The sequence below is a fragment of the Daktulosphaira vitifoliae genome, unplaced genomic scaffold (genome assembly GCF_025091365.1).
Source record: "Daktulosphaira vitifoliae isolate Bord-2020 unplaced genomic scaffold, ASM2509136v1 Scaffold_5, whole genome shotgun sequence".
Lineage (NCBI taxonomy): Eukaryota > Metazoa > Arthropoda > Insecta > Hemiptera > Phylloxeridae > Daktulosphaira > Daktulosphaira vitifoliae.
This window is the reverse complement of record NW_026099576.1, coordinates 18872998-18891264: the sequence shown is the minus strand read 5'-3', so window position 1 is coordinate 18891264 and position 18267 is coordinate 18872998. Positions and strand designations below refer to the sequence as shown.

The 18267-nt window shown below is 24.4% G+C and overlaps 3 protein-coding genes across 6 annotated transcripts in view; 1 reads left to right on the top strand and 2 right to left on the bottom strand.

Annotated features, from left to right (window-relative positions):
• Window positions 1–9471, bottom strand: part of LOC126907623 (zinc finger protein 92-like) — an 11293-nt gene extending 1822 nt beyond the window's left edge. The window contains exons 1-7 of the mRNA XM_050689034.1: window positions 8735–9471; window positions 8206–8308; window positions 8024–8146; window positions 2035–2167; window positions 1098–1310; window positions 890–1001; window positions 459–828 (exon numbers count right to left, since the gene is read on the bottom strand). Of these exons, the coding sequence (XP_050544991.1) occupies window positions 459–828; window positions 890–1001; window positions 1098–1310; window positions 2035–2167; window positions 8024–8146; window positions 8206–8308; window positions 8735–9271 (1591 nt within the window). The 5' untranslated portion in view covers window positions 9272–9471. The remainder of the gene's footprint in view (window positions 1–458; window positions 829–889; window positions 1002–1097; window positions 1311–2034; window positions 2168–8023; window positions 8147–8205; window positions 8309–8734) is intronic.
• Window positions 4323–6116, top strand: LOC126907630 (sulfide:quinone oxidoreductase, mitochondrial). The gene has a single exon (XM_050689053.1). The coding sequence runs from the start codon at window positions 4487–4489 to the stop codon at window positions 5759–5761; it is 1275 nt and encodes a 424-aa protein (XP_050545010.1). The 5' UTR covers window positions 4323–4486; the 3' UTR covers window positions 5762–6116.
• A 1804-nt stretch (window positions 9472–11275) lies between the features above and the next one.
• Window positions 11276–18208, bottom strand: LOC126907611 (regulator of telomere elongation helicase 1 homolog). 4 transcript variants are annotated; one of them, XM_050689010.1, is made up of 16 exons: window positions 17982–18208; window positions 17778–17891; window positions 17344–17533; window positions 16849–17279; window positions 16676–16789; window positions 16362–16574; window positions 16093–16284; window positions 15791–15903; window positions 15192–15333; window positions 14786–14850; window positions 13322–13484; window positions 13015–13266; window positions 12704–12943; window positions 12076–12447; window positions 11843–11993; window positions 11276–11531 (listed from the first exon to the last, which is right to left on the bottom strand). In XM_050689010.1, exons 2-16 carry the CDS (start codon window positions 17877–17879, stop codon window positions 11452–11454), a joined length of 2820 nt encoding a protein of 939 aa, XP_050544967.1. In that variant the 5' UTR covers window positions 17880–17891; window positions 17982–18208; the 3' UTR covers window positions 11276–11451. The 4 variants fall into 4 exon arrangements, with proteins under 4 accessions (XP_050544967.1, XP_050544965.1, XP_050544966.1 ...); XM_050689008.1 differs by having other exon boundaries at window positions 17997–18208; XM_050689009.1 differs by having other exon boundaries at window positions 18046–18208.
• Between the last annotated feature and the right edge of the window lie 59 nt (window positions 18209–18267).

Genomic DNA, 18267 nt, shown 5'->3' with positions numbered 1-18267 from the left:
AAAAAAAGAAAAAAAAAAAAAAAAAAAAAAAAAAAAAACAGTAAAATTAATACCTTCTCAGTTTCGCTTCGAAGCTAAAAATTAACTGAGACATAATTTTTATTTATTTTGACAATATATCTTCATCATTTTTTATATAATATCTAGTAACTTTTTTCATTCAATAGCGTAATTATAGAATTATTTTGAGTAGGGTATACAACAGAAGAAATTTTACTTCTAAAAAAAAAAATTGTTGAAAAAACTCATTTCAACAGATTATTATAGTTCTGGGGATCTACCTACTTTATTATCTAAATTATGCCTCTGTTTTTATTTGAATAATCAAATTGCTAACTCATTTAGCATTTTAGAGTATAATTATTAAGTTTTGTCTTCATTCATAATAATTTTCTTGACGTATAAGATTTTGTTTAATTAATTAACAATAAATATGAATTTATTAATAATATAATTACCTGGATGCTTAGTATTTAAATGCTTTTTATATGAAGTTGCTTGAATACAAGAGTAATTACAGTGAGGGCACGTGTAACTTTTTTTTCCTGTATGCCTCATCTTGTGCTTTCTTAGTGTATTATGATCTGATGTTGAATAACCACATTCATCACATTTAAATGGTTTTTCGCCAGTATGAGACCTTATATGTAATCTCAAAGAACTTGCTATTGAAGTTTTATAAGAGCATAATTCACAAGAAAACGGGCGAGCTTTAATATGTATACTAGATATGTGCTGATGGAGAAGACTTTTTGATGTAAACTTGCGTGAACAATGTAAACAAGTTAAATCTATTCTCAATCGCTTGTCTACTTTAGAATGTATTACCTACAACCATAAAATGATGATTTTTTTTATTCTTATAAAATATCCTGAAAAAAGAATTTACCTTATGGTTTCTTAGTTGTTTAACTGATTTAAACTTTTTTCCACATTCGGTACATAAAAATGGTCTATCTTGCTCATGAATACTTTTATGGAAAGTTTTTAATTTGTATAAACTAACAATAAATTATGGAGGTTATAAAAATTTAATCAAAGTTTATAAATATAGAAATAAAATAAGATCAGAATGAATACTACACTTAAAGACTAACCTGTTGGTTTTAAAATTGCATTTATTACAACTAAACATTTCTAAATCTATATTATGTGTTTTCCATAAATGTGACATAATTTTTGACCATTTTGTATCCATGAAATGACAATCAAGTTCAGAACATTGATATCCATCATCTGAATGACATCTTTTATGATACTTTAAATTATCATCAGTTCCAAATTTTATTTTACAATTCCCAATAGAACACCTATAAAAATATAAAGGATCTATAATCATTGATGTCAAACAATATTAGAAAAATAGCAACAATCCAATTTTTTATAATAATTGTCATTTATGTTTTAATTTACAATTAAAAATTGTATGCATTTCTGATTTAATTCAAGTTGGTCCACAGGAATTTTTCAAGAATAGATCAAAATTTTTCTTTCTATTATACGGTTTCACTATCAGATTAATTTTGTTTGATGTAAGAGGGAAAAGGATAATAAGTGCCCTTGCTTTAAGCATCACACTTTTTCAGAGATCATGTGTAAAAATGTTTATAAGAGAGATCACTTGGTATATTTTTGTTTAAATTATTGTAATAGTTATCCCTGGATAACTAAGGATAATTAAGAATAGCTAGTAACAAATTTTCTTCCCCATTGATAAAATATTATTTAATATAACTTTGAAATATTTGTGAATTGTATAAAATATTAGTAAAACTTAATCTTATATTTAGCAGCATTAATTTTCATTAATTTATATGTAATTTTAAGTTCACATGTTAGAAAAAGAAAAACCCTCATAATTTACTATGTTCCTGATATAAGGGTATAAAAGAAAAAAAATAAGAATATAAATTATAATATGAAATTTTGATATTAAGTTATATGTACTGTTAAATTAAAAGAAGAATCATTAATTGGGAATGTTATAATATTACGCTTCAATATTCTGAATTAATATTATAGATAATATATTACTTGAAAGGTTTATTCATGAGATTTTTATCAGTTAGTTGATTATTTTCTTGATATCCATTAAAAACTTGTTCTTGATAATCCCAAAATTCAACAGAAGTTTCATTCATCGGACAGTTATTAAAATTATGATCCCCTATAAATAAATAAAAAAATTAAGTTATTAGACCACAGTAGTTTATTAAAATATTTCTTTAAGGTACATAGAGATGATAAAAATTAAGGCATTTAAAATTCAAGAGATTTATTGCTTTTACACATTTTCAAATTTTTTTTTTTTGTAGTAGAACTATTAAATTTCAGCCTCAATCAACACATGACTTCACTTTTTTTAATGTCATTTGTACTTCTTAATTACCAAGTGCCTGAATTATAAGTTTTATAATAAAAAATTAACATTATTCTATAACTAATCATTTTTAACTTTAATGTGAAGCTGAAAAGATATTAAATTATTATGTTTTTTTGTTTCAAAATGAATTTCTAATTGTAAAAAAATATTATTTAGAGAAGGTAAAAGTAATTTTTTTTACCAAATATTTTGTTTCAATACCCCTAAACTCTAGTAAATTTAAGTGAGCACAACACAGTAACAGTGGACAATAATTTATGATTAATCATTCTGTTAAGGTAATTAGATTTAAACTTAGCTAACACGAGTTGTTATATATATACAACTGATCCAGTAAAAAATGATTGAGACATTTTATCATTTTTATGGTTATTACCTAAAGTTTTATTAGTCGTACATTTATAGTTAAATATTTTAATTTATAATCATGATTGGTAATCAAACAAGTATTCATTTTTTCTCATTAAATGGATCTCAAATATAATAGTAATGTCTAAACCCCCTAATGAAAAACCTCTCATCCTTGTCCATACTTGGTGGGTCACCCAGATGTTTAAACGTAAGTGATGCCGTGATCTTCTATCTAATAATATAAATTATAAATTAATACATAATCAAATCAATGTAAATATAAGTACAACATATTTTAAAAATCATGGAAAGTGTCACTTATGGTTTTTTCTATCAAAATGTATTCATGTAATTTATTTCCACTTTTATCATATATGCTTATTGTGTTCATTGTACAGATTGTATTTTTCTGTTAAACAATTTTTTTAATAATATAATATTGAAACAGTACAACGTTTTTTATAAGATATATACATATCAAAAAAAAAAAATATAGCATACATTTTTAAAAAACATGGTGTACTATGTTATTATTATATAAATAATTAAAACATATCCTTTCGTGTAAATATCAATTATCATTTTATAAATAACTAATGCGTTTGTATTTAATTTAAAAATGATTGGAGAATTTAAATAGGGTATAATAATTACCTAATAAACTAAAATTACTATTTTAATTATACGTAATGAATTGTAAAATTGTAAATATGGAAAATGTATATGACTCCTGTTCAATTCATAGGCAATAAGCGCTGTTTATATGATAAATAAAATTAAAAAATATAGCATACGTGATTTTATTTTGAAAATTAATTTCAACTTGTTTAAAAAAGATAATTTTATATTTATAAAATAATATATTTGTATTTGTAGGATAAACGTTAAGCTAACGACATGAAAACACTAGCAAAATTATAATCTTTCTGCAGTGTCGCCTAGCTCAGGAGGCCTGCATTAAATTAAAATTTTTTTTCTCGCTAAATCACTTAGGAAATTTCCTCAGTGGTCCAGCGAGAAAGTCATTTCAACAAGAATCATCTTGGAACAAAAGTAACACTCGAGAACCTCTCTATATAGATGGTAAATATTTAAATAAAAATTTGTACATGAATAAGCAATTTTTTAACTATCGATAATATCAGTTTTTACCGCGTTTTTTTATTTATTAAATGTCAGAGTAAATTTACTACTTTATCAAATATTGGGGCATTATCAATTCGTGGCAAAGGTGTTTTCCCTTATTTAAACTATGATTATAATATTAATATAAAGCAGGTTTAAAAAAAAAAATTAACAAAAAAAGAACGCTAAGGGAAATGAGTTATTATTAATAATACATAGGTGAGGAAGGATTGGAGAAAGTTCCGTTTAAAAGAGAATTTTTCTAATATTGAATAAGAGAAATAACAAAATTAAAAAAAAAATTGTAAATATAAAAGTTAAAGAGTTTCCGCACTAAATAAAAGATGTAAAACTCGTTGAAACGAAAAAAGCAAAATTTTTTTATTTAATGTGAAACAGCAATCATTTGTTGACTTTGCAAACTTCAATAATAGATTGCGCTATTTATTTAGTATTACACTTGTTTACAACATAAGGATATAAAAGATTCGCAATTTAAATTTTGAAGGACAAAACACTTAAAAGTTACATAGTGTATGATGTAATAATTAATAAAATTATTTAATATGTTATTAATTTAACTCTAAAAATTTAAAAATTAATTTTTACGTGAAAATTGATTTTAAAATGTTTTCAAATATCTTTACAATTAGACATTTTCAACAGAGCTGTAAAGTTTTGATAGTTGGAGGTGGATCAGGAGGATGTACAATGGCAGCAAAATTAGCTAAATATGGTCATAATGTAATAGTTTTAGAACCAAATGATATGCATTATTACCAACCATTATTTACATTGATTGGTGGAGGTATGAAAACACTTGCACAAGCTTGTCGACCAACAAAAGCTGTACTTCCAAAAAGAACTATATGGATACAAGACAAAGTATTAAACTTTCATCCAGAATGTAATAAAGTAACAACATTTAGAGGTGACACAATTAACTATGATTTTATGTTAGTAGCAATTGGTCTACAATTAAAGTATGACAAAATATTAGGTTTAAAAGAGGGACTTAAAGATAAAAATAGTGGTATATGTACTAATTATTCATCTGAATATGTTGAAAAAACATATAAAGTTATACAAAATTTCAATGAAGGGAATGCAATATTTACATTTCCTAATACCCCTGTGAAATGTCCAGGAGCTCCTCAAAAAATTGTTTATATATTTGAAGATTTTCTACAAAAAAAAGGTATTAGAGATAAAGCAAATGTAATATATAAAACATCAACACCAGCGATTTTTGGTGTTAAAAAATATGCTAATCGGCTAGAATATATTTGTGAAACAAGAAATATAATTGTTGATTTACGACAAAATTTAATTAAAATTGATTCAAAAAAGAAAGAGGCTACATTTGAATTGCTAGATCAGCAGAATAAAACAATTACAACAGAATATTCTTTACTACATGTTACGCCTCCTATGGCTCCTCCGGATGTATTGATAAAATCAATACTTGGTAATGAAAATGGATACTTAGATGTTGATCCATATACATTGCGCCATAAAGTCTACAATAATATATTTGGTATAGGGGACTGTACAAGTTGTCCAACTTCTAAAACACTGGCAGCTGTAGCTGCACAAAGTAAAATTGTTTTAAAGAATATGATTAATACTATGAATGGTAAAGAGTTAATTGATAAATATGATGGTTACACATCATGTCCTTTGATAACTGGATACAACAAATGTATTTTAGCAGAATTTAATTACAAGCTTGAACCATTAGAAACATTTCCTATTGATCAAGGGAATGAGTTAAGAAGTATGTTTAAAATGAAAAATAATATATTACCATTTGTTTACTGGAATTTAATGGTTAACGGTTATTGGAATGGTCCTAAATCAATAAGAAAAATATTACACTTAGGATTAGAAAAAAAGATTTAATATTTTTATCATATAAAATATGTAACTATGAACTACACCATTTGCCCAAACTCTCAACCCTTCAAATAATTTACAATATCAAATTTATAGAACTTATGAACAATTACCAATACTGGAACGGACTATACATGGGTACATCTAAGATGGAAGAAGGAGTAGGATTGTCTATAGTACTTGAAAACTCCTATAAGTTACCAAAACATAGAATAATAAAACAGCATAGATAATCCATTTAACTTAAACTTTCTGGCTAATTTAATACAAAACACAGTGCACTCGATATACCATAAAGGTATATCTGTAAAAATGATATGGGTCTCAGGACACTCATTAATCCAAGGAAATAAAAAGGCAAACATACTAATAAAGGAAACTGCAAAAGCTGACAATATAGTAATAACACCTTTATGCACTATCCAAGACATCAAATCAACCATTTATATACATATTTTCAAATTTTAAATGCTTATAATTTCAGGTGGCCCAGCACTCACTGACAACTTAAATATCTTTTGATTCAATTAATATTTTTTGCTAATTTTTTTTTTTATATTTAATATACTTATGGGCTATAATAATAAAATAATAAATAACATTTTTATAATTAAATAAAAAAATTCAAAATAGCCGTTTTTTATAATAAATTTTTAAAAAAATTTGGTGAAAACATATGTCATTAATGTTTTGTAGTTAATTTTCTGTAACATTTTAAATTTTGTAAAAATTCGAATTTTTCTGTATTTATTCTACGGTATCAAACGCTGGCTATGTATTATAAAAAAGGACAGAAGTAAATACAATCTTTTTACACTAAATATGATGTGTATTGATTTTTTCATGAAAATTGTTAACATCGTAATGACCGTCTTTAATTCAATTTAAAAACACGAATACCTATAACTTAATAAGTAGTTTTATCTCTTTAGTAAATAAATCTCCTTATACTAACTAAAATTAGAATTTATTTATCACAAGTCAACATTTATATTATATTAACTATAAGGTCTATTATTTATTTATTTGTAAATTTAATGGGCATAGCCCTTTTTTACAATTTAGATTAATAACAATTTAAACATACATAACATAAGTGAGTAATTCAACAGAAACATAAATAACATTACGGAGTAATTCACAGTGATTCAACAGAAATATACGAATATAGGTATATAAAAATACAAGCTGCTATGAGGTACAAAAATACAAAAATAAGGTGGTTAACAAGATAACATAAGTGGGTCCATATTGGCACTATTTAAAATTCTTCTAATGGGCTCATTTTGTAAGTAATTGGTAGAACAAATGGGGATAAAAAAAAGAAAATAGNTATTATAATTATATTTACATACTGTATATATAATGTAATTATATTTACAAACTTGGTATTTATACAATGATATTTGATAAGGCAATTATTACTAATCACTCTCATTTAAATGAGTAAGTAATTTTCATGGAAAAATAACACACCTCCAAATTATAGTAATCATGAAAAGATAGTCTTTTCTTATGCCCTTTTCTTAACACGTATTTCAATGTTTTATACCATAAATAATACATAAAAAATCAAATTTTCACAAACTTTATAATGCTACAGAATATTTACTACTGAATATTAATTAGATATTTTTTTACCAAAATTTTTCTTAAAATCTACTTTATAAAATAGCTATTTTGATTTTTTTTTTTTTACATTCTATTTAAAATTAAAAAATAATAAATATTTTGAATAAAATGTAAAAGTATAAATTATTGAAATATAATTATAAACCTAACGTATAACTGTTATTAAAAAAAAAATCTGCTAAAAATATTAACTAGATCAAAAGTTATTTAAGTTGTCAGTGAGTGCTGGGCCAATATATACTTTATTAAAAATAGTTATTACTTAAGAATTTTAATATTTTCTTAAAAATATAACTATCTTAACAAATCTATCAAAAATAGAAAAATTTATTAAAATAAAAGATCCTGGTACGTATTTAAAAGTCAAATTTTTAAATATGTAAACAACATTAATTTTTTACAACTATTTTGTGATAAGTTAGTATTTTTATCAAAAAATTATATATTTTTCCTGTTATTAAAATGGAAAGAATAATGCTTCTAAATGATCAGGATTGACCAAAAAAGCTTAAATTCGAATGGCAATTTTTTTTAATATATACTGGTGATTTAAGGTTAAAAAGTTAACTATTTTTTAGTCATTCTAATGTAACTATTTATATATTAGTTTTAATACAACTTTAAATGGTATATTACCTGTTAATTGATCTTGGGCATCTACATAATGTGATCTTTGTTCAAACTCTGATTCATCTAGTATAGTATCATGAATTTCATTCAATTCGTCCAAGTCACTATTATCTGGTTGATATATTCTAGCTAATAATAAAATATATTCATTTTTTTAATATTTCTAACCTAATTTTTATTATTCTTACCATTATTTAAGTTCATTGTTTCTTCTTTATTAGCTTCAATTACAAGTTGTACTAATTCTTCAACCTCAATGGGTACCACGTCATGATCTTCAATTAAGTGGCACTAAAACAATAATATAAATCATAGTCATATATAGCATGATAATAACTGAATTGTTATTAAGAATAAAAATAGTAAAAACCAATTTTCCTTGCTTTTTAAATATCCTGTACACATATTTACTAAAAAATACAACATTAAAGTATATAGTAAAGCACAATGATACTAATTTAAATATTTAATTAAGCGCTTAAGAAAGGTAACTACAAAATAATTTAAATTCTATGGATTACTTTTATTTTTTAATAAAAACTATTAATTATGTGTGCTTAATATTATTTAAAATTTTAGTAAATTAACTATGAATGTTTTCTAAAGAACATTTTAGATAAAATAAAACTAAAACATTAGTAAAATAAATTTAATAAATATTATTACTACATTATCTAAATTCTTATAGTAGTATATATAAATAAAAAATATAATTACCCGAAGTACGTTAATAGAATAAAATACATTATCACAGCCAATGCATTTTGTCCGAAGCAATGATTTTAAAGGCAAATGATGAAAATTGTGATCTTTTTCATTGTGTTCCAAAAACAATTTAACATTTACACATAAAAAAGGACACGTTTCACAAGTATAGAACCCTAACCCTTTGATTGTTTTATAGCTACTTGTAGTATTCTTTTTTTCTTCTTTGCAGACCGTTTTTTGACTATCAGAGAATTCTCGAAAAAAAGCTGACATTTGACTGTTACTAAGTTCCAAAAGTTCATCATTACTAGAATTTGGATTAAGATCAAATTCTGTTGGTAATTCTAACAAATTATCTAATACATTATGTTGTGATTTGGATATTTCTGTTGCATTAGATATCAATTTTTCATTAGGTATCACTCTAACACGTTGAGCAATAAGTCTGTTTCTATCCACTAGTCTTAATGTTTGATTTGTAGATTTCCTTTCAACTGATTGCAGCATAATTTTAATGATTAAAGTAAACACATTTTTTTTAATCATAAAAATAATAAAATTTTTATAAACTTTTCTGAAAGAGTTTATACAATAAAATTAAAAGTATTGTAAAAAATAGTGATTTAGTGAAGTTTCTAATTAATAAAAACAGAGTAACATACAAAAATAGTACATTAAAAACAGCCAGATTTATGATTTAATTTTGCAAACTATGTGACACATATCATTCACAATCAAATTAATTTTTACATAATTTTCTATACTAAATCTTAAGTAAGTTTTATCATATCAAAATTAATATCGAAAATGTTTAGAAGACAGATTATTTATCTCATAATAGTGATAATAGTAAATAATCATATGCATTAATTATCTATAAGGAGTGACGCTATTTCTACGACTAGTCAATACTACGAACATACAATTGTTACTAATTTATTGGTGATGAATTTTAACAACCCCGACAACAATCCAAATATTTACCAAACCAAAACAACCCTATCTATAATCATTCATACAAGGGATTACACCATTGTTATGACAAGTTAATTTCATGACTTTCTAAATCCCTTAAATTTATTACTAGGGGTCACAATGTTCAAGTCCTTCTAATCAGATAAAAGTATTTTGACATCGTATACAAAATCATCTATTAAATTATATTGTATATTGTCACCTATTAAATTTTTAAATAAATTTTTTTTTGTTAGCAATATTTTGAATTGGTTGTAAACATACATTTTTTATAAATACCACCTAACCTTAATACTAGATAATGGATTCAATTTAATAGGTTCTAGTTAATTTAACTAGTATATAATTATACCATTCGAATAATTTTAAACTACGAAAAATAATTTTATTAATATAATTATAATTTTAAGAGAAATCAAAATGGGTAATATTAAAATAATCGTCCTATATGCATTTAAAAATAATTAACTTATAATGTGTTGGTGTAACAGGAATACAATTTTTTTGGGAGCTAATTAATAAAAAAACATTTTCCCCCTCCAAAAAAATACTTTTTATTAAATTATACTTAAATTGTTAATTTTTAGAAGTACCAATTGAGAACTTGGATCGCTATAATAACCGCTACAACACCTCTTAGTACCATTAGTTGCATTAAAATTAAAGTTTTATAGTGTTTGCATGACTATATTTAGAATGCAAAATTAAGAAAGTGACTTCTTTAATTATTATTTGTAATAATAACTTCGGCTATTACCAGTCTCAATAAATCATTTATTGAGTAAATTTATTTTAGAAACCATAAGCCAATTTTTTTTTTATACCCCAGATAGAGCATAAGAAAATTGTTTTAAACCCAAAATTTCAGTTTATTTAAGCTTCGATGTGATGGTTTTAATTTTACTATGATGCGTTTTTTTTGTCTCTGTTGCCACTTTTTCTCAGCTCTCACTGGAACGATTTATTTTATAGATATGTCGAAAGATCGCAAATCGTATCTAGTTGAAGACATTGCCTTGAAAACTGAAAAAATGTCTTAAGTAATTCCCTTTTATTTGATATAATATTTTTGAAAATCTGACCCTTTACCTGCCCACAACAAGGGATTTAAAATAGCAACTTTTTCAATTCAACGATTGCCGTAGTTTAAAAAATGCCATTTTTCTGTTAAAATTTTCAACTTTAAATTGCTATAACTTTTTGAAGATGTATAGATCAACACACATTTGTTCCGGGAATACTGAGTCTTTTAAATATATGTTAAAATAAAGCATATTCTATGTACTAGAAGTCGAAAAAACAATTTGTACCGAAAAACTATTTTCTAGTTAATGCAAATAGCAGTCAAAGTAGACCAAAATGTAGGGTTAATTTTGCTTTTGGAATAATCCACCAATTTCTTAAAATTAAACACTGTACAAATTTGCATCGAAGCGTTTCTTATGATAATGATTTTAATCACTGTCAGATATCTTCTATACTTGTCTCAACTATGTCACGTCCATACTTTGCCACGACCTCACTGTGCTACCGTTTTTACTTTAGTATAGAGGCATAAAAAATAGAAAAACTTAATATTTTATTACAAATGTTTAATTATTATTATTATATCATTATTAAAAATTTATAGCAACTATGTTTAATATATAAAATATCATTAACACATTATAACATACAAATGTATAATAAGTAATAAAAATGTAAAATTAACATAGCAAAATATAATAAAATTATATGTATAATTTGATTGTTCACTTTTGCTGTTTTTGTAGTTCTGCACAGTATCTACAAAAATTACTGTCAACGTCTTTTCCAAAAAAATCTTTCAAGTCTGAATTAAAAATAAATGTTTAAATGAAATTCATCAATAAATTTATGATAAAAAAAATGTATAGTAACTTCTTAATAATTAATTGTAAAAGTTGAACCGAGTTAATAATATAACTGAATTTAAATATAAACAATAGACATATAACATCTAAAATTTATAAATAATTAAAAATCATACCCTTATGTAATAGCACAACAAAATTACAGGTAATTATTAATGAATATGTTGTTCAAATACTTTATTGAATGTTTGAAAAAAATTTCACAAGTTTATAATTGTTTTTATTTGCATTTATAGAAATAACTACTTACCTATTAAAATACCAATAATTTCAGGATTTTTCATCGGGAATAGATCATCCAAATTTTGTATAAATTTATGACAGTTTTTTTCCATTAAGTAGTTTTTAACAATATTTACAAATTTTGAGTAAACACTGGCATCATTTATAATGGAACGTACCTGATATTTTTTCATTATAAGTATGTAAGTATCCAACTAAGAGTTGTTTTACATTGAACAAAACAAATATAACTAAGCTTACTTTAGTCATGAGGTTCATAGTTTTAACTTTTGCATCTTCTTTTTTCTCCTTTTCAATTTTATTAGGAATTATTTTTAATTTTCGTTTTTTGGTAGATGGCATTATGTCAATATTAAATTCAGTCTTTGAACATTGACTTTCTAATACTGTATTTATAACTTTTTTTTCAACATAGTTGTCAACAGATTCTAGAAGACTTTTTCTATTAGTTTCGGTATGTTTTATTGTTATATCTTTCGCACGGTAACTTTCATAAAGTTTTAAAGTATCATTTTCCATTTCTTTACGTTTTACAGACTCTATTGACCTAACAACAGTTGCCTGAGCTGGTTCATCAAAGGATGCTTTTGAAAATATAATTGAAGAAGGCATCTGTAAAAAAGTGATTAATTTTAGTCATTTTATGAATAATAATGAAATTAATTTTAAATAGATCAAGATTAAATCTTTGTCATATGAATATTATTCTTTTAATAGTAAAATAAAAATTAGATTTATTTATAAAATATCAATAGTTAATGATCATTAAATATACATATATATCTTACATATTTTTATTTTGTATAACTTAAAAAATATTTGATCAAACTTAATTTACATAGTTTTAACACACAAAAGTTATAATTACAGTCATCCCAGTATTTTTGAAGAATTGTACATTATCTTTGTATGCTGAAGAAAATTGTTCATGGATTTTGATATGAGGTTGTACCCAAGCAGAAAGCTGTGATTTAATGTTTTGACTAGCATACCTTTCATCACAGAAAATAATTGATCCCCAATCTCTAATGTGTCTTATTACTCGACCCATGGCTTGATTTACAGCTTTTATGGCCTCAAGTTTGTACCATTCTTGACCAGATAAGCACTAAGCATATGAAATAGTAATTTAAAATTATTTTTCTCCATTATAATTAGATAAGATTTAGGAAGTAATACTTTTGGATTTTCTTTTCTCATTTCATCCAAGTACTCTCGTTTCATTACAACTCTTGGATCTTGATATGGGGGATAAGGTAAACCTAAAATAATTACAGCTCTAGCTTTCCAATCAGAAAAATCTAGGCCTTCTGATACTTTCCCTCTATAAACGGCTAAAAATATTGCTCCTTTATTTTCATCAATTGCTCTATAGTATTCTTCAATTACATTTTTCAAAACATCTCTATTTTTTGGTTCGACAAATATAGGCTATAAAAGAAAATTTAATTATTTATTTGTTTTAAATAGCAAGATCAAAATTTACCTTTAATTTTGATATTGATCCCCAAATATTGCATCCTTGCCAATAATTAACACATTGTTCTAAAAAAGGATATGATGGGAAAAAAATTAGGGTACCACCTGGAATTATTCGAGAAAAATTCACTAATGTTTGACCTAAACCCATCAGAAATTCATTATTATTCCTAAAAAATTAAAAATAAAATGTTTTTAATAATAGGCACAAGTAATTTACATTTCTTATTATAATTAAATGGAGTGCGTGGAAGAAACCTCTACATTATGCACTCAAGGCAACTGTAGTATTTAGATAAATACAGGTGTACTTTTTCACTTCAAGTAACAATAGTTATTCTTGTTAAATATGCATAAAAAACAGAGAGTACAAAAACAACCATTTTTAAGGCCACCCTTGACAATAATGTTTATTAAGATTGAAGGTATATCACCTAAGAAAGAAGAAATATTGGCAAAAATGTGTAGGAGTTACTCTATCATACATAGATAAATGGCATGAAACTAGCTGTGTTGGACCTCATAGAAAGTACGTTAGTGCAGTTTATATTAAACCCAACACTCACATGACATCCTTCGACATAACATAGAATGATGATGTGAAAATACTAACTGTTGATTTAGGAAATTTTTCAACTTCTACATATAAACCCTAAAGTTTGACTTGTTATACATTAATCCAGAAATATATATATATAACAAATAAGATAAAAAATCCAAAAGGAATAACTTAGATGATACATATTTTGCGAAATCAAAGACATAAGCATGACTTTTGACATGAAAGACTTGAAAAATGCAATAATAACCTGAAACGATTACATAGAATCTGAACTTGACGACTTGTGCACAAAACAAATACATAAATAAATTGTACAGAATATCCAAAATTTGGAAGAAAGCCAAGATAGTTGCTCTAATAAAACATGGAAAAGATCTAATAGTACCCAAAAGCTTTTGACCAGTATCACTGCTGTACAACCTAGGTAAAATGTACGAAAGAGAACAGGCTTTAGACCTAGAAAGTCATATGCTGGGAAAATTTTATATCTGACACAATACATTGAAAATGACTTGAATACAAATAAAATAACAGGAGTAGTATTTGTTGATTAATCTGTTATCTATGATATAATAAATTACAACATTATGCTTTCAATATTATATAGGATGATAGGACTTCAAATTTGTAAAGATCATAGAAACACTACTCATTAACCAACAGTGATATATAATCCCCCAAGGAAAAAGCAACCACTAGAGAATCTTAAAAAAAGATCTAACATAAGATATCATATTATTCCTAATGTTATTCAACATTTTTTGAAAATACAGGATTTAGTATATATAATATATACGGAATACATACACAACTTATTTTATGTTATCTAAAATTAGTATTATAAATTTTTTTTTTTTTTATGTGATTATAGTCATTGCCAGACATAAAAAAAATGAATTAAATTATTACCTACTACTGTAGTTACATATAAGGGGTTTGTTGTTTGGCCCTTTTTTGACAACTGATACACATATCTAATAATAACAATAAACAAAATATTTATGTGACATTTAACATGTTATTATTATTATAACTTATAATTATATAAATGATAAATTTACTCATTTTAAAGGAAAATTCAATATTAAATAAAATTTTATTTGAAAATAATACTGAAACACGTCTATTAATATTGACTGAATAACAAGTATTTGTAGTGTATAAATTATAATTAATTAAACAAATTGAGCTTTAAAAAATAGAAATTTTTTTTTACATTAACTATACTTTATTAGTTAATTTAAGTTGTATACAACAAATTAAAATTTTTTTTTTTTTAATTAAAAAAAAATTCTATAATATAACTTTTGATTACTTGATTTTTTTTGATAACATGTGAATTTTGTAGCTGAACATTAACAGGAATTCCAATTTCTGTAATAGTTGCAGCAAGGGGAGATAATGTTCCGCTAGTGAGGATTATACAATGAACATTACGAGCCAATAAATCTCTCATACTGCAAAAATAAATATTATTTAAGAGATAATAGCGAATTATGAAGTTATATTTTATATATTATTAAAATTTAATTAATTTTTATAAGTCATTGTAAATATTAAATATATTGATTTATTTTTAGATTATGTAAAAAAAAATTATTCTTAAAGGTAGATAGATTTTAGGAGTAACTTTCAAATTAAATAGGAACCTATAATTTTTTTCTATTAAATGAAGAATAGTCTAAATAAATTTTTAACAGGTATTTAATCAGATTTGTATAATTACTTTGTGAGATATTAGAAGATTTAAAAATTTTAAAGAGTGGGGTAGTGTTTAAGAGCACTCTATTATTGTCATAACAAACAGACACTGATGTGCATGCTACCCATCTATAACTAAAAAAATGTAATAACTCAAAAAGTAATGATACAATAATTTTATAAAAGTTGAAAAATAATGAGTAATTTTAATACCCGAATCCAGGACTAAAACACCAAAAATTAATTGATTTTCCTTTTTTTAATTCTTTAAACTTGTTAGTATCATTCTTGGATTTAAATTTATTTTGCTCCAATTGAATATACGTCTAAAATAATAAAAAAATATTTATGTTGAATTAAACTTATTTAATAATTATTTAAATTAAAATTATTGAAATATTTATTTAAGTGAATATTTTATTTTTAAGAAAATAATTAGTATAAAAAAAATAGTGTGATCACAGTGAACTAAATTTCTATACATCATAACTAAAAAAATTATTTTTTAAATTTACCCTAAAATATTTATCTGTGTTTTTAGGATCTTTATTAGGTCCCATGCTTTGTAAAACACATTCTAAAAAATTTTGAAATTTATACAGGCACGCTTCTTTAGCTTGCTGAGGGGAATTGACATTTGAAGATGAAAGATAAACAATAACTGCATTCAAAAAAGTTATAAATGTTGTCATCTTGTCTGGTGTTATCTAAAAAAATAATTTAAAATTTTTGTTATAAGAATATTGTATTAATTAAATTAAATTAATATTTATAGTTTACCAACATTTGCATTTTGAAGAAGTTTAAATATATATGATCCCTCCATTTTTTTGTCATTTGTACTGCTACATAATTCTATATTATTAATAGCTTGTTCAATTTCTAAAAACAGAGCTTTTAAAGTACATATATCATCATCAGAAAATTCTCTCGGTCGTATTTGCACTGGTTCTTCAGTAAATTCGGTGGTTTTCTCATTATATAATTGTTTCATTATCTATTATGAATTAGTATATAATCTATTTATTAATAATATAATCTATATTATTATATATATTTAATACACTAAAGTTAAGTTGATATTTAATATAATCATACATCTGTTACTGTATTGATGCAAAGAGCTATATCAGTACTGGTTATTTCTACTGAAAGTGATTCTTCACACATTTTTTCTACATTATGACCTTCATCAAGAATAATTACATCCTCCTATAAATAATAACGTATACATTAATTTTAATTTATTTAAAATTTAATAACATGCATACACTTAGCTGAATATCTTGAGCTTTTCTTGTTTTAGGATCAACTATGTAATTATATGGTGTGAAAAGAATGTCTACATCTTTCTGTAGTTCTCTTGATCCATAATAAGGACAACAGTTAAATTTTTTTCCTTTATTTATTAAATCTTCAATATCAGCAATACCATTTTCTATAAATGCCTCTTTAGATTTAAGTTCAACATTATTATAAAAATGGCAAGTTCGTGCACTAACTTTTGAACGACACATTGCTATTTTTATAGATGAGTTGGTTTCTTTTACAACTTCTGGATGAATACATAATTGGTCTCGGGACCCAATTATACCAATTTTCATATGTTTATAGTTAGTTCTACGTAACTCTTTCATGACTTGGTTAAGTTGAGTATGTGTACGTGACCCATATATAATACGAGGTGGTCGCATGACTCCATCTATTAAAAAATTATCATATATATATATAATTTATTATATTGTATTTCCATGTAAATAATTTACTCCATGCACTATTTGGATTCTTTTCAACACCTGCTGCTGAATTTATTAGCATTGATAAATTACTCTCCGAAATACCCATTCTATTAGCTTGTATTGCAGCTTTTTTAGCCATTAGCCAACCTAATGATGAACACAATAGTGACAAAGTTTTGCCAGTTCCAGTTGGTGACTCTAAAACTCCATTGCTACTCTATAAAATATTTTTGTTTGAAAATTATTTTTACAATATTAAATTATTACATTAAACTTTACACAATATGAATAAGAAAATACCATCTAATAAAATTCCTGTAGAAAAAGACCTACAAAATTCATTATTAATTGCTAATATATATTGAAAATTCACGAAAAATAAAACCAAATTATAATTAAGAATTTTTAACAATAGAAAATTAATACCATTTTAAGGAAATATAAAACGATAATTCACTTACATTTTGTAGACACTCGAGAACTTTTTCTATAAATTTCTTTTGTACCTCATATGGTTCATAAGGAAAGTCAACTAATACTCCTCTGCATTCAAATGAAGTCATTATAAAAAAATACTAGAATAATAGAAGATATTAAAGATAATGAAAAATGTGCATTAATAAGATAATAGGTTTAAAAAGTTGTAGAATTAAATTTTTATTAACTGCTAAAAATTTTACTTCTGCCTTTCTTCTCTAATAAAACTATAACAAATTCATAATAACATACTGTTGTTATTTGCAAGAGAACTTATTTATGTTGAATTATTTTTTTCATATTGGTTATAAAAATGTTTATATTATATTCGATTAAAAAGAGTTGGAACAATGGCATTTTTTAAATTTTACAATAAAAGGTCGCCGTTATCATGGCGCGAGTATAATGTGAGCAATTTCTAGCCCGCAATTTTTTATAAATTTAAAAATGCGGTAACAACTTGGTTACAGGTTA

Excerpts from the sequence above, each read along its gene's own strand:
- LOC126907630 (XM_050689053.1), top strand. The coding sequence starts at position 4,487 with ATGTTTTCAAATATCTTTACAATTAGACATTTTCAACAGAGCTGTAAA.
- LOC126907611 (XM_050689010.1), bottom strand. The coding sequence starts at position 17,879 with ATGACTTCATTTGAATGCAGAGGAGTATTAGTTGACTTTCCTTATGAA. Across the intron at positions 17,280-17,343 it reads GAATCCAAATAGTGCATGGA|ATGGAGTCATGCGACCACCT; the intron begins GTAAATTATTTA and ends ATTTTTTAATAG. Across the intron at positions 16,790-16,848 it reads CTCAAGATATTCAGCTAAGT|GAGGATGTAATTATTCTTGA; the intron begins GTATGCATGTTA and ends TATTATTTATAG.